We start from the raw sequence: 14,720 nt of genomic DNA on the forward strand, positions 1-14,720 counted from the left end.
TAAGATCGTCAAACCCATAATGACAAACCTCTAATTGTTGGGTAAATTTAACAATAGCAATCATTAAAACTTCAGAAAAAGCTGAGCGCTACGTCGATCATCAGTAGTTTTTGCTTTAATTTATTCTTAAACTCATTAAGCGTAGAAATTTTTTTAAGTTCATTAGTTAATATTTTATTCCATAATTTCGGCCCTCTTGTAGAAATTTAAAATTCGGTCGCCGCAAAATAACTTTTGGGTTGAATATAACTGTTATTTGAAAATCTGGTGAGATATCTATTCTGATTTATTTTGAATAATGGGTAAAATATTTTAGGAGATATATTTTTATTAATTTTGAACATAAATATAAGAACTTGATAGACATTTTTTTGATAAACATTCGTTATATTTAAATTAACAAATAATGCTTGGGAGTGTGTATAACGGCCCACATTGGAAATGATTGCATGCTTTTATTTATTAAATAGTTTTTTTATTTTATTTTTATTTGTACTGCACCAAGCAATATTTGCATAATTAAAATGGCAATGAATGAACGAGAAATATAAAAGCTTTAAGCAAGTTGGATTTAAAAAAGGCTTAGCTCTGCATAGCAGGCCTGTGTTCCTTAAGATTGTATTTTCGAGATATTGTATGTGATCTCTCCACGTCACATTTTCATCAAGAAGCACGCTGAGAAATTTTAAAGTGGTTTCTCTTTTTATGTCCTGATTAGCAATACAAAGTTTTGGAAGTTTCAAGGGAATTTTATCTCGGTCATGAAAACGATGGAAAAAAGTATATTTTGTTTTGGTAACATTTAAAGATAATTTGTTTGCATTAAACCATTCAGTAAGATTTAATAGCTCATTGTTTACTGACTTAAAAAGAATATTTATATCATTATGTACATAAAATCGATTTGTGTCATCTGCAAATAAAATTGTATCTAGTTCAGTACAAGCTTTGCTTAAATCATTAATAAAAATGAGAAATAGGAGTAGCCCTAATATAGATCCCTGAGGAACCCCACATGTTATGTTCATATTAGTTGTTTTACCTTCATTATAAGAAATGTATTGTTTTCTATTTGACAAATAGCTTTTAAACCACGCAGTATTTATATGTTTAATACCATAGTTTTCTAATTTTGTTAATAAAATGTAATGATCGACAGTGTCAAAAGCCTTACTGAGATCAATAAATACACCTAATGTATATTTATTTTCATCAAATGATTTAAAAATATCATGAACAAGATGAACAATAGCCTGAACTTCCCGGTAAAGTGCACTTCCGCGGTGCTCTGTGACAAGACCGTTAGGACTTCTTGGAGCACCTAAAAAAAAAAAATTATCAACTGACAGTGATGGCAATCATAGTAATATAGTTTGATGTAATCTTGTTGATTGACTTTGTTTCACCTGAAGGCAACACTCTGAATTTCTTTTATTCATGGTAACAGATGCTTTTTATTACGTTTATTTAAAAATTCTATTTTCTATATTTAAGACTTAACTGTCTTATGTAACTGTCTAAATAACCGTTAAAAAATCTAATCTAAAGTGGAAAATAACGTTAAAATTGCAAATTGCATTTCGACTGTGCTTAGTGCCCAAAGTGTGGAACAACAAATGCATTCTTTAAAATTTGTGTTACAGTAACAACAACAAAAAAAGTACATTTATTGCAGGTTATTGAGCTGGACAACATTCGACCACCCATTACGCAACAACTTTAATCATGAAAGTTGGTTTTTAGCTGAACATAGCCGCTAATTTTAAGAGCATTGTTTAAACTTTTTTGTTTCAGAATTTTTCGTAAACAAATAGTTCGCATTTCATACTCTATTCTGGATAACCAAAACAAACAACCTCAATAAACCTTAGATATTTTTACTGAATATTTCTATTGCATTTGCTATGTCCCAGTGGCTAAAGTCACGCCCCGCTGTTCGAAACTTATTAAACAATTTAACCTTGTTAAACTTACAATTAAACCTTGTTAAACTTACAACCCGCTTGTTTGGGGAGGGCATAAAGTTTATATAGTCATAGCTTTAGAACGTTAAAAGTATGCAAAATTATATTTTAAGCCTATTAATGTTTATAAATTTTGTAAATGCTAAAAAAAGGTAACTCACAATTAGGATATTTTATTGCTAAGTTCATTAAAAAAAAAGTTGAAATGTGAGTTACGAATACAGAATGTGCGGTAAAAACTCTGTTTAAAAAGGTTCGTATTACAAAACGGCCCCAAAAGAACGGCCTTTTTTTAACAAGGTTTGTGTTTTGGTGTTTAGGTTTTGAGAGTGCGTTGCTAATAAAACAAAAAGTTTTCTAAAAAAAAACTTTATTACTAAAAAGTAACATTTAGTCCTAAAAACGTGCTATGTGCACGAACTATAAGTTGTGCCACAACGAGTAGCTCAAGCATATAGAAGCATACAGACTGACTGTTTTTGCCTCTATTCTACAAAGTCCGCGCCACCCTCCCCTCTTAGTTTAAGGTGGTAATTAAAATCGAAAAATTCATTTTTTCAAAAATTTAATTTTTAGCTAGTACAATTATTCTAAATTCCATTTTTTTCTTGGTTAACAAAAAAAAACCATGATATCCACTTCTAGTATTTGTTTTAAATTATTCGATATCAATTTTTATCCATAGCAACACTTTGTTTATTCCGTTACTACGCGTCTTTACAATAAAAGTTATTCCACAAAAAGCAATAAACCCATCTCACTATCAACTGTACGAAAGGAATATTGTTATTTAGTTACTGCTTCTTGTTTATTGACTCGATTTATGCGCATGCATTGCGCATAAATCAGTTTTAACTCTTTTCGGTCCAATGTCCCGCGTGACGGGACATCATGAAATTGTCGTTGCGGTCTAATGTCCCGTCCCATGGGACATCTACTATGATGATGTTTATACAGCAAAAATTATCTTTTAAAGCTAACTTGGACAATTTGCTAGGTTCAATTGGTAATATTATAGTGTGTTTTTAATATAGTGCTTTTCAGTAACATTTTTTAATTGTCTAACCTTACTTATACTCTTAGAAATTTTTATAAAAATTTATTTAGAAATGACAAGAAAACGTTATACAACTGAAGAAGTATTGAAGGCATTGGATAAAACAAGTACTGAAAAGCGACAGTATATACAATTTTAGTGAATCTGAGACTGAATTCTCAGAGATATCAGAGTCCGAGGAAGATATTGAACTAAATGAAATTGATGACAATGGACCTGCTTTAAACATAGGGTGGACAAAGGTAGTGTAAGATACTCAAGCATTTAAAGCATTACCATTTACAGTAGCAAATGTAGGCCCTCAGCATTCAATAAACTTAACACGTGAACTAGATTTTTTCAAGTTATTTTTTACTGATGAGTTACTTGCAGATATTGTAACCGAAACTAATTGTTATGCTAATAATTTTTAATTTTTGACTAACTAATCGTTAGTCAAAAATTGAAAATAACGATTTGGAATCTCATTCTATTTGGCATAAATGGAAAGTTGTGACACTTGAAGAAATTCATGCTTACTTTGGTACTATTTTGAATATGGCTCTGAATGAAAAATCAAGTATAAAACATTATTTTTCTTGTGATTGGCTGAACTACATGCCATTTTTTCAGCAGTTTTCTCTCGAACTCGGTTTCTTCAGATACATTGGATGCTGCACTAATCCCCACCATCAAATCCATCTAATAAACTGAATAGACGTGCAAGGAAAGTGCATCGTGTTGTATCAGAATTGAAAAGTTCCTGTTCTAGAAATTTTGTCCCATCTCGTAACATTGCAATTGATGAAAGTACTATTGGATTCAAAGGTAGAGTTGCATTTCGCATGTACAATCCACAAAAACCCACTAAGTGAGGCATTTGTGTTTTTGTCTTAGCTGATAGTGAAACAGGTTATATTAGTTTCTTTGAACCGTATTATGGTAATTGAACTACCGAAAGTTTGGCAAAACCTATGATGCAGTTTACAAGTCGAATCGTGTTACATTTGTGTGATGAGCTTTTATAGGCTGTCCAAGGGAGTGGTTACCACTTATTCACTGACAGATTATATACTATTTTTCCTCTTGCACAAGAGCTCCTCAAAATGAACATACAAACTACAGAGACAATAATTAAAAATAGAAAACAGTTACCTGAAGATATAAAAAAAACTCAAATTAAAAAGGCATGAAGTTTCTGCATATGTACACTCTTCCAATGTTATGGTTTTGGCATGGCAGGACAGGCGACAAGTTCTGATGCTGAGTACGTTCCGTGATTCAACAACTGAAGTTGCAAAACAAAGAATAAAACGAGGTATTGTAGACATTGATAAACCTACTGTTATTGTAAATTATTCGAAACATATGGGAGCTCTTAACCGAGCTGATCACTATTGTTCCAGCTATTCATTTCTACGCAAGTCTTTAAAATGGTGGAGAAAAATATTTTTCTGGTTGTTGGAAGTTACAGTTGTAAACAATTATATATTGTTCAATAAATTTTGTGAAGGCAATGGTAAAACAAACTTCGACACTTAACCTACAGGCAAAACCTCATTGAGCAATTAGTAGGAGCATGTTAACAATTCAAGAACGAAGAGGAAGGCGATCATCATTAGATGACAATGAACGCCTCAACCAAAAGCCACATTTTATTGCACAAGTTCCAAGTAATAATGCTAAAGACTGTTTAGTCTGCAGTGACAGAAAAACACAGGGTGTAGAAAAAAAACTGTATACTTTTGTAAAACCTGCACTAGAAAACTAGGACTACACCCTACTGATTGTTTTGAACTTTATCATACAAAGACTGACTTTCGTTTAAAATAGGATATTCAAAGCCAATATTGTAATTTAATTGTGAATAAAAACAAGTGTTTACATATTTTTGTTTTTTCTTTCTTGTTTAGTGCTTGCACTTAGGTCATAGTGTTTTTGGCAGAATAAAAATTAAACAATTTAGTGCTACACTAAAAACCTTTTCTTTTTGAAAAATAAAGAGAAGCCATGGATCAAACATATTTTTTCTGTTATATTTAAGGTCAATAAGTAAAAAAAAAATTTGGACCTGATAGGCAAAAAAAATTTTTTTTTAAAGACCTCAAAGGGTTAATACCATTTAGCTCTTGACAAGCTTGCTTTTTTCTATATACTGCAGTCAATTTTTGTAATATCTTATTCAAATAAAGGTGTTATGGGTGGATCGAAAAGAAAAGAAGCGTCAAAAAGGCTATATCAAAATAAAAAATTAAAGTTTCATGGAAACAGATATAAAAAAAATTGCAATTTTAATGAAACTACTGCTATGCCTTCAGTTGATCAACTTCAGTTGTCAATTGACAACATTCCATGTTCATCATCCTTTAAGAATTTGTTTAACAAAGAGATTATACAGGATCCTCAAAATATAAGTGAAGACTTTAACTTTATTATGAATTTTATTTTACTGAAAAATGCAATAATGTTTCTCAAATGTCCAGCATGTGAAGAGTTAGTTAACTTGCAGTTTGATTCTTCAAAAAAATATGGCTTAAGTATTAGACTAAAAATTTGTTGCAATGGTTGTGAATGGGAAACTACTTTTTTTTCGTCTACTACTATTGAAAAAAAGAACTGTAATGCAAAACAAAATTATCTAGTTAAAAATAAATGTGTTAGGCGTAAACCGTTTGACATAAACACTCGTATAATAGTTGCATTTTGTGAAATGGGTAAAGGACTGTCAGCTATAAAAAACTTCTGTGGAATTATGAATATGCAACCGCCAATGAATAAAAACAGTTATAATAATACATTGCATATACTGTTGGATGTGTATCAAAGTTTAGTTGATAAAAGCATGAAAAATGCAGCCGATGAATTACGACCTATCAGTGAAACATCTAAAGATATTGCATGTGGGTTTGATGGATCTTGGCAGAAAAGTGGATATACATCGAACAATGGAGTAGTAACAGCTGTTGCTGTAGAAAATGGTAAATGTATTGACTTTGAAATTGAAACTAAAACTTGTAAGTTGTGTTCAATATGGGAGTTAAAAAAATACATACATCCTGTTGAATACACTGAGTTTCATTATTTACATCATCAAAAGTGTCAAATTAGTCACACTGGTTCAGCTTCTTCTATGGAATCAAGTAGTGGAATAAAAATTTTTTTGCGTTCCAAAAAAAAAACAATTTAAGATATACAACATTTCTAGGTGATGGAGATAGCAGTTCCTATGTTAGTGTTGTTGCTGTTAAGCCTTATGGAGATATTACAGAAATTAAAAAAGTGGAGTGCATTGGGCATATTCAAAAACGTGTTGGTACTGGCTTAAGAAATTAAAAAAAAAATTGTAAAGAAGTTTTATGTGATGGCAAAATGTTAGGAGGAGATCGTCGCTTAACAGAAAATGTGATAAATACATTGCAAAACTATTATGGCAAGGCAATAAGGCAGAACATTGGAAATTTATATGGAATGAAAAAGAGTGTTGCAGCTGTACTTTTTCACTGTTCTGAAAATTGTAATGGTGAAACACGCCATCAGTATTGTTTGCGCACCAAAGATTCGTGGTGCAAATTCCAGGCTAGGCAAACTGACTGGAAAAGTGACATATAAAGAAAATATTTGTATTCCTGCTTCTGTGTGTGATGCTATCAAACCAATATTTATGGACCTTGGTTCCGATAAACTTCTTGAAAAGTATTTACACGGTAAAACGCAGAATCCCAATGAGTCGTTTAATCAATTGATATGGAAGCAATGCCCAAAAGATATATCTATTGAAAGAACTGTTCTAAGTATTGGAGTGGCATCATCTGTGCTAAATTTTAATGATGGTCAACAATTTTTAAACAAGTTGTTTAATGAACTTGGAATGATATTTGGTATAAATGCGCAAAATTATGTATTGCATAAGGGCACTAAACGAATATCTAAAGCAGAAAAGCAATGTACCCCTAAAGTAAAATCTAGAAGAAAAAAATTAGGAGCAATACGAAAAGGTTTTTGTTATCAAAATGAAACATTGTAAGGTGTGACGTATAAAAGTGGAGAACTTTGAACTAACGTTTTTTACTTTTTTTTTTTAAATTGCGTTTTTTTCAAAGTCATGTTTTTTGGCTGGCGACAGAAATATTTTCAAAACTAATAATCAAAATTACTTGAAATTCGGCACACCTATTTACTATATTAGTGTCTACAACATACACTAGAATAATCTTGAGTGCTTTTTTGGTTTGGTAATTTTCAAAGATTTTGTGCCATCATTTACCCCCAAAATTACCTTAATTCACATAAATGCAAATATTTTGTTATTTTTTAGACCCAATTTAAATCTTTTAGTCCACGACACAATCCACATGTAATATATCACCAGCTAAAATTCCAAATAAAAAAATATATCGGTTGCTGAAAAATCTCTGTCGCCCTCTACCCCATTTTTGGGCCTTTAGCAAATAATAAATTATTTTATATTAATTTTTTTGTGTTATTTTTTTTAGCTATTTAATGGTGTATTAAACATTGTAGAAAAAAAAATATGTAAAAGCTGAATATATATATTTTTTCTCTCTTAACTGTACTGCCACCTTGAATAAACTGTCAACACCCACGGGCACTATTTCTAAGTAAATTTAGACTTCAATTACTTTCGACCAACCATTGTGGGAAAGGGCAATTGAAACTGTTGTTGAAAAGTCTCTAAATATAGAGTACATCAAGGTGGTTTCCATTCACTGATGTCTTTTGCCAGTAGTATTGGATCTTTTAGGAACAGTTCAGGCTTAGAGTGTGCTCTTCAAACTGCCTATGGAGAGAACAGTGTGAAAAATATGCTCAACGGCAAAGCAATAGCTAGGGCAACGCGAGGGCATTATTCTTGTTAATGCTGCTCTCTCTCTCTCTAAAGCTCCAACAATATGCAAATTTGGAATATGGTGAAAAGCAAATTAACACCTGAAGAATTAATCGAGATTAAAAAATTCTGAAAGCAAATCTCAGAAAAAGAAATTATCTACCTTGATGTTTTTTGTGCAGGTGAAAAACATCCTTGGATGTATCGAAAATTGGCATCTATTGGTTTTCATGTAATTTGAAGATTGGAGCGTTTTTGGGCTGGGTTGTAGCCTGAACTTGCGATTGAACAGGTATTTACATGCATGTGTTAATGTTCTTTCTTTTCGCTTTAAAATTTATAGTTGGTTATGCTCAAATAAGTATTGATAGATTTGGTTAGTATTGCTTATTGGTCAGGCTTTAGAATATTATTAGCTATAGAACTAGTTATATATTTTAGTGTGTAATCTGTATTCTACCAGGCTCCAGTCTCTATCTACTGGTTTGATTGCATATGAAACAATAAACTGCGACAAAATTAAAAGTGTTGGGTTCAATTTATAATTAATGTTGGATGGTGTAGGAGTTGTTGAAGCTTTAATAAAGCGAAAGCAGCAAGTAAAGTCTTTTTCTGATCTAAAGAATATTGTTTGCATCAACATTCAAGAGATCAGCATCAATCCTGCTTTATGTTTTACGCGATTGATGGTGATTGCAGAGCAATGTGATGATATTAAGATCATCACATCGCTTGCTCATCACATTACTTTGACTACGAATTGATTCCAGTTCCACAGCATTATTTTTAGACGATAACATAAGAATGCCGAACAAAGCATCTCTTATCGAAACATTGTTGGGAAAGGATTTTTCAGTCAATTGATGAACCTGATATTATCGAGGCGAAGCACCACGTAGAGGATGGCGGAGCACTGTTAAGAAAGGTAAGTTTGATTTACTTTTAGTTTTTAGGTATAATTTACAATTATTAATTTTTAAATGGAATTTAAAAACTTTTTTTTATACATATATATTAGGGTGGCTCTTAAAACAACATTTTTAAAAAAAACCGAAATTATATAAAAACTTTAAAAATAGAAATCAATTTACAAAAAAAAAAACTTTTTTCTTAAATAAATGCATAAAAACTATTGTTTTTAAGCTGAAAATAAAAAAAGTCATTATTTTCAAGTTTAAAAAAAAAGGTTTTTTTAAACATGCTTTTTTTGTAAAGTGATTACTGTTTTTGAAGTTTTTATATAATTTCGCTTCTTCTGAGTACCAGGTTGACATACTTTAGAAGAACTTTTATTTTCAAAATTTTAGGGACCAGTCAAATTTATATATATGTATATGTATATATCAACTATAGTAAATTTATGTGAGCATTTGCTCACTTTATTGCTTATCTAAATTGATATTAATACGGCTTTTTTAGAAAAAGAAAAAGTAAGCGAAGAATAATGAATGAAAACTGCTTCATCCTCAGTTATTGTAGCATCACTCCACTGCGAGTCAGGCTATTTGTCAGTCAATGTATGTATGACGTCACTGCTCACCTAAGCTATATATATATATATATATATATATATATATATATATATATATATATATATATATATATATATATATATATATATATATATATATATATAACACCCTATAAATAAAATTTCGGACAAATTTTAATTGCATTTATAATGTTATTTATTTCATGCACGCGAAAAACCTTTATGCTTATTTGAAAGAAGATTTTATAATCTATTTAAATTTAGTTTAATTAAGTTTAAAGTTTATTTAAATATTGAAAATAAGATGGTCAAATAAAGGACCTCGAAAAAATTATGGAAATTTTTTTCCAAAATAATCGAGAAAAAGGTAAAGCGTTTGTTACTAAGCAGTTTATGGAATGGGGTTTACCCAGATCAACTGCTTACGATAAAATAATAAAATTTGAGAATGGATCTCTAAAAAGAAAAGTTGGAAGTGGTCGAATCGCTAAGGTAGCCACTAAAGAAAATATTCCAAAGATTGCTGCATTTTTTGAAAATAAGTCAAGGTGTTCCCAAAAGAAAGTAGCTCAAGTTTTTAACTGTAGTCAAAATCGAATTTTCCAAGTATTAAAAACAATGACTAATATTCGAACTTTCAAAAAAAACAAATCGTCCAGATCGTAGCCATCAGCAGAAGAAAGCTATGCGTCCTAAATGTCGTAAATTGTACGAAAATTATAAAAACTTGGATTTTGTTTTGAGTGATGAAAGCTTTTTTACCTTAAACAATAGCACATTAGCTGGTAATGATAGGTTTTATGCCGCTGATCCTTCTCAATGTTCTGACCAAGTAAAATACAATTTGCGTAAAAAGTACAAGGACAAGCTCTTAGTTTCTTGTTGCATCAACCCCCGTGGAATAAGCCCTCTTTATATTCATCACAGTAAGCAGGCAATCAATCAGTGCACTTATAAAGAGATACTAGAAAAAACTTTACTTCCTCTAGTAGCAGAATATTATAAAAAAGACAATGAGTTTATCTTCTGGCCTGATCTAGCTTGATCACATTACGCAAAGTTAGTCATCGACTTTTTAAAATTGAAAAAAATCAAAGTTGTACCCAAAGATATAAACCCAGCTATCGTTCCAGAAGCAAGACCAATTGAAAACTTTTGGGGTGATTTAAAACGGCTAGTGTACGAGAATAATTGAAGAACTGAGAATTTGGAAGAGCTTGAAGCAAGAATTAGACATTGTTATTCAAAGATTAATGAAGAAATTTTCCTTACTCAAATAAAATATACTTTAAAAAAACTTTATATTATTGCTAAATATGGTATTTGAAATAATTACTTTAATATATTTATAAACTAAGTATACTAACATATAAACAGTTGAAATATTAAATAATAAAACTTATTAGTTCTTAAAATATTAACTTTTAAATTTTGTCCAAAATTTTATTTATGAGGTGTTATATATATATATATATATATATATATATATATATATATATATATATATATATATATATATATATATATATATATATATATATATATATATATATATATATATATATATATATATAATAATAATTAAATACAATTAAATTTAATTTATAAATTAATTTAATTTATAAATTAAATTTACTTCAATTTTAGATCGTCTGGAAAAGTGATAAAACTTTTATAAGAATTGTTGATCTGTACAGAAAGTTAAAAAAAGATTGTAGCTTTCGTGAAGTTTGTTAAAGCAAATTTCACGAAAGCTACATTCGTTTTTGACGGTTATAATAACAGTTGCATGAATGGTTCTCATTCATGCGTTTGGTGGATGTGAAACAACATCAGGTATACATGAAAAAGGTAAAGCTTCGACATTACGCCTTCAACAGAAATTAAAAACGATACAAAAATTGTACGACTGCTTCATGAACTTATCTAGTGTGGAAGAGGAAGTTGTTTATCATACTGTACAACGGAAAAGCTGATGATGCACTTTAAAAAATAAGATACAACACATATATGCAAACGGCTGCATCTTCCTCAGAAATTGTAAACCGAAACTACTACCTACGAAAAGGGCAGTGGTATGGTATTACAGTTTAAGAGTACGCCTTCAGGTTTGGGAGTGAAAAACGTTGAAGAAGTGTAGCTTGAATCTGTTGAAATGGGGTTAGAAAATTATAAGTAAAAAATTGGTACCCATTATGACCAACCAGGTATCTATTTTTTTTCTTATGGTGCTCATATTCTATACTTAGAGCAAATATACAAAATTATATTAGATGTCACGGCAAATAAATGTCGAAGAGGCTATGTGGATCTAAGCTATGTTCGTGTCGAAAAAATAACATTTCTTATGTTTCGGCATGTGGTGATTGCAAAGTTGTTGGTTGTGAAAACACAACTCAAAATGAACTCGACGATATTTATGATGACGACTCACTCGATGACGGAAGCGTATTCGATATTATTTCAAGTCTATAAAATATCACTCATATTGATATATATTGAATACATGATAAAAATACATGATAATTTTAAATTTAATCGTTCAGGTTCACTTTTCTTTTAATCATGACAAATCAAAATAAGATAGACAAATAACAGTCATTAATAACATTTTACAGCTTATAAAAGGCCTAATTCATGCAATATTGGCTGAAAATCCGCAATTTTAATTATTTTGACCCCCTGAAATTGCATAACAGTTTTAAATTTGGTCGTTGAGGTTCACTTTTCCTTTAATCATTAAAAATCAGAATAAGATAGCCTAATAACAATTATTATTAACATTTTACTGCCTAATTTGTGCAAAATTGGCTAAAAATCCAAAAATTTTAATTAATTTTACCCCCTAAAAACAAATAACAGTGTTAAATTTTAAACTTGAGGTTCACTTTTCTTTTAATCATGACAAATCTGAAAAATTTTTTCAGATAACAGTCATTAATAACATTTTACAACCTATAAAAAGTCAAATTTAGACAAAATTGACTATTTTAAATTTTTTTTTTTGACCTCCCTGATATTATTTTTTCTATAAAAATTTTTTATTTTTGTTAACTTACGTTTATATTTGATAAATGTAAATTTAAATGAGATCAATTCAGTAAATTAAAAGTTCATATTTTTAATTTGAATAGAGGTGCTTTTTTAGGATTTCCTTTGAAAACCATATGTTTTTGAAATTTATTGTACTAGGTACCTCACTCCGACATCAGATTGTGAGAAATGTTCAAGGGGTATGCAGGTGGGGTTTTGGATTACAACAATTGAAGGGCAGTAGAGACTTTTAGGCTAAAGACTGCTTCTGCACTAATTAGTTTCCACTTCGACCCTCTATTTACTAAACTACACCTGAAATGAACCAGTAGCACAAAACCGAAATACAACTGACCGTTGTTGTACTGGTGAAATGTATTTATATAGTAAAAAAATAATGGTTCATTAGTAATTTGCTCATGAAATGAGTAAATTGAAGAAAATTCTTTATAACTTTTTACGACATATTTACAAAATGATAATGGCGATTGCTTTTTTTATTTCTAGTTTGCTTTTAAGACTGGTTTTACTGAACTTCAAAAACTCCTAAGCTATAAAGATAAGATTGATATAACGAAGAGATCTCTAAGGCTTAAAAGAATGAACATTTACATCAACGAAGATTTCTGTTACGAAACTGTTCAAATACGAAAAGATTTAAGAGATAAAATGTTAAGAGAAAGAAAACAATGAAAATATGCGTTTATCTCCTACGACAAACTTATCATTCGTGAATGGGCAGGAAAGAAAGTTGACGCAAAAAATCGCCAAGTATAAATTAGTTTTTTGCTTTTTATTTTTTGATACTTGATATTTTATGGGATATTTTTAATTTTTTTATCCTTCAAATTATTAACTTGATATTTTTAGTGAATGTAACATTTACATTTGTCTCATGCCTAAATTCTTACCGAAATTCTTTTAGTTCTATATTTAAAAACTATAAAATGGACTCAAAACGTGAAAACAATTTTGAGTTTAATTCTTTTGACTTTTTTCAAACAATAAACAATGAAACTGATTCAATTTGTTTTAGTAAAGCAGATGCTTTGTTTAACAATTGTTCTTATTTCTGTAACAATGAACTAAAATAAATTTCTTGAACGAGATCGCTTAAATGTGATACATTTTAACATAAGAAGTTTAAAAAAGAATTTTAAGAATAATATTGAGGAAACTTTAAATATTTTCAACGTTATATGCCTAACAGAAACTTGGTGTAGTTCTGATGAGGCTTTATCTAACTCGAATCTTCACCTGCCAGGTTTTAATCCTGTAGCGCAATCTATAGATTGTGCTACAGGATTAAAACCTAATCTAAATAAAAGATTAAAACACAATCTAAAGATTGTGTTACAGGATTAAAACCACGTAAAACAAAAAAACGAGGCGGTGGAGTACTTTTTTATGTAAGTGAAAGAATGCATTTTATAAATAGGCCTGACATGAGTATTTTTGATGCCGATAAAGAAGTTTTAACAATTGAAATTTTAGCCAAAAAAACTAAAAATATACTTTTAAGTTGCTGCTATCGTCCACCATCTGGTGAAATAAATAGTTTCAAGTTCTTTTTAATTACTGATCTTATAAAAAAAATGTACAATAGAAAAGAAATTAAATTACTTAATTGGTGACATACATTTAGACGCATTAAAATATCACGTAAATTCCAAAATCAATAGTTTTTATAACGGTTTATTTAAAAATGGTGCAATTCCGCTAATCAATAAACCAACAAGAGTAACTTTAAAGTCAGTATCCTTAATAGATAATATTATGACAACAGACACTTTTAATGAATCTCTTAAAAAAAGGTTAATTAAAAATGATGTTTCAGATCATTTTCCTATCTTCTTGTCAATAAATACTGATATTGAACAATTACAAATAAAAAAACAAGTTATCCTAAAACGCTGTTTCAGTGAAGTAAATATTGCATAATTTAATGAACAAAATCATTACTACATTGGAAACATATAAATTTTTCGTCGGAAGCAAATGTAGTTTATGACTCATTCTTTAGAACATTCTATTAAGTTTATGATGCAAACTTTCCACAATACTAAGTTAACTTAAACAAAAAAAGCTTAAAGTCACCATGGATTACTAAAGAACTCAGGAAATCTTCCAAAGTTAAACAAAAATTGTATATAAAGTATTTAAAAACAGATAAAAATAAGGAAATTTATAAAAATTATGTAAAGCTTTTTGAAAGTCAAAAAAAAAAACCTAAAAAAAAAATACTATTCAAACTTATTAGAGAAGTTTAAGAATAATGCTAAACACACATGGCAAATTTTAAATAAAATCACTGGCAATCAAAAAATTAAAACATGCAACTAACCAAAG

At 29.6% G+C, this 14,720-nt stretch overlaps 1 protein-coding gene across 1 annotated transcript; it reads right to left on the reverse strand.

Moving 5' to 3' along the window:
* Nucleotides 1-455: 455 nt before the first annotated feature.
* LOC136074641 (uncharacterized) lies at nt 456-1,028 on the reverse strand. Its single transcript, XM_065786980.1, has one exon. The coding sequence runs from the start codon at nt 1,026-1,028 to the stop codon at nt 456-458; it is 573 nt and encodes a 190-aa protein (XP_065643052.1).
* Nucleotides 1,029-14,720: the final 13,692 nt, after the last annotated feature.

Source organism: Hydra vulgaris, chromosome 01 (assembly GCF_038396675.1).
Source record: "Hydra vulgaris chromosome 01, alternate assembly HydraT2T_AEP".
Taxonomy (NCBI): domain Eukaryota; kingdom Metazoa; phylum Cnidaria; class Hydrozoa; order Anthoathecata; family Hydridae; genus Hydra; species Hydra vulgaris.

What these genes read in the sequence shown, in the direction of transcription:
- LOC136074641 (XM_065786980.1), bottom strand. Translation starts at nt 1,028, where the DNA reads ATGAACATAACATGTGGGGTTCCTCAGGGATCTATATTAGGGCTACTC.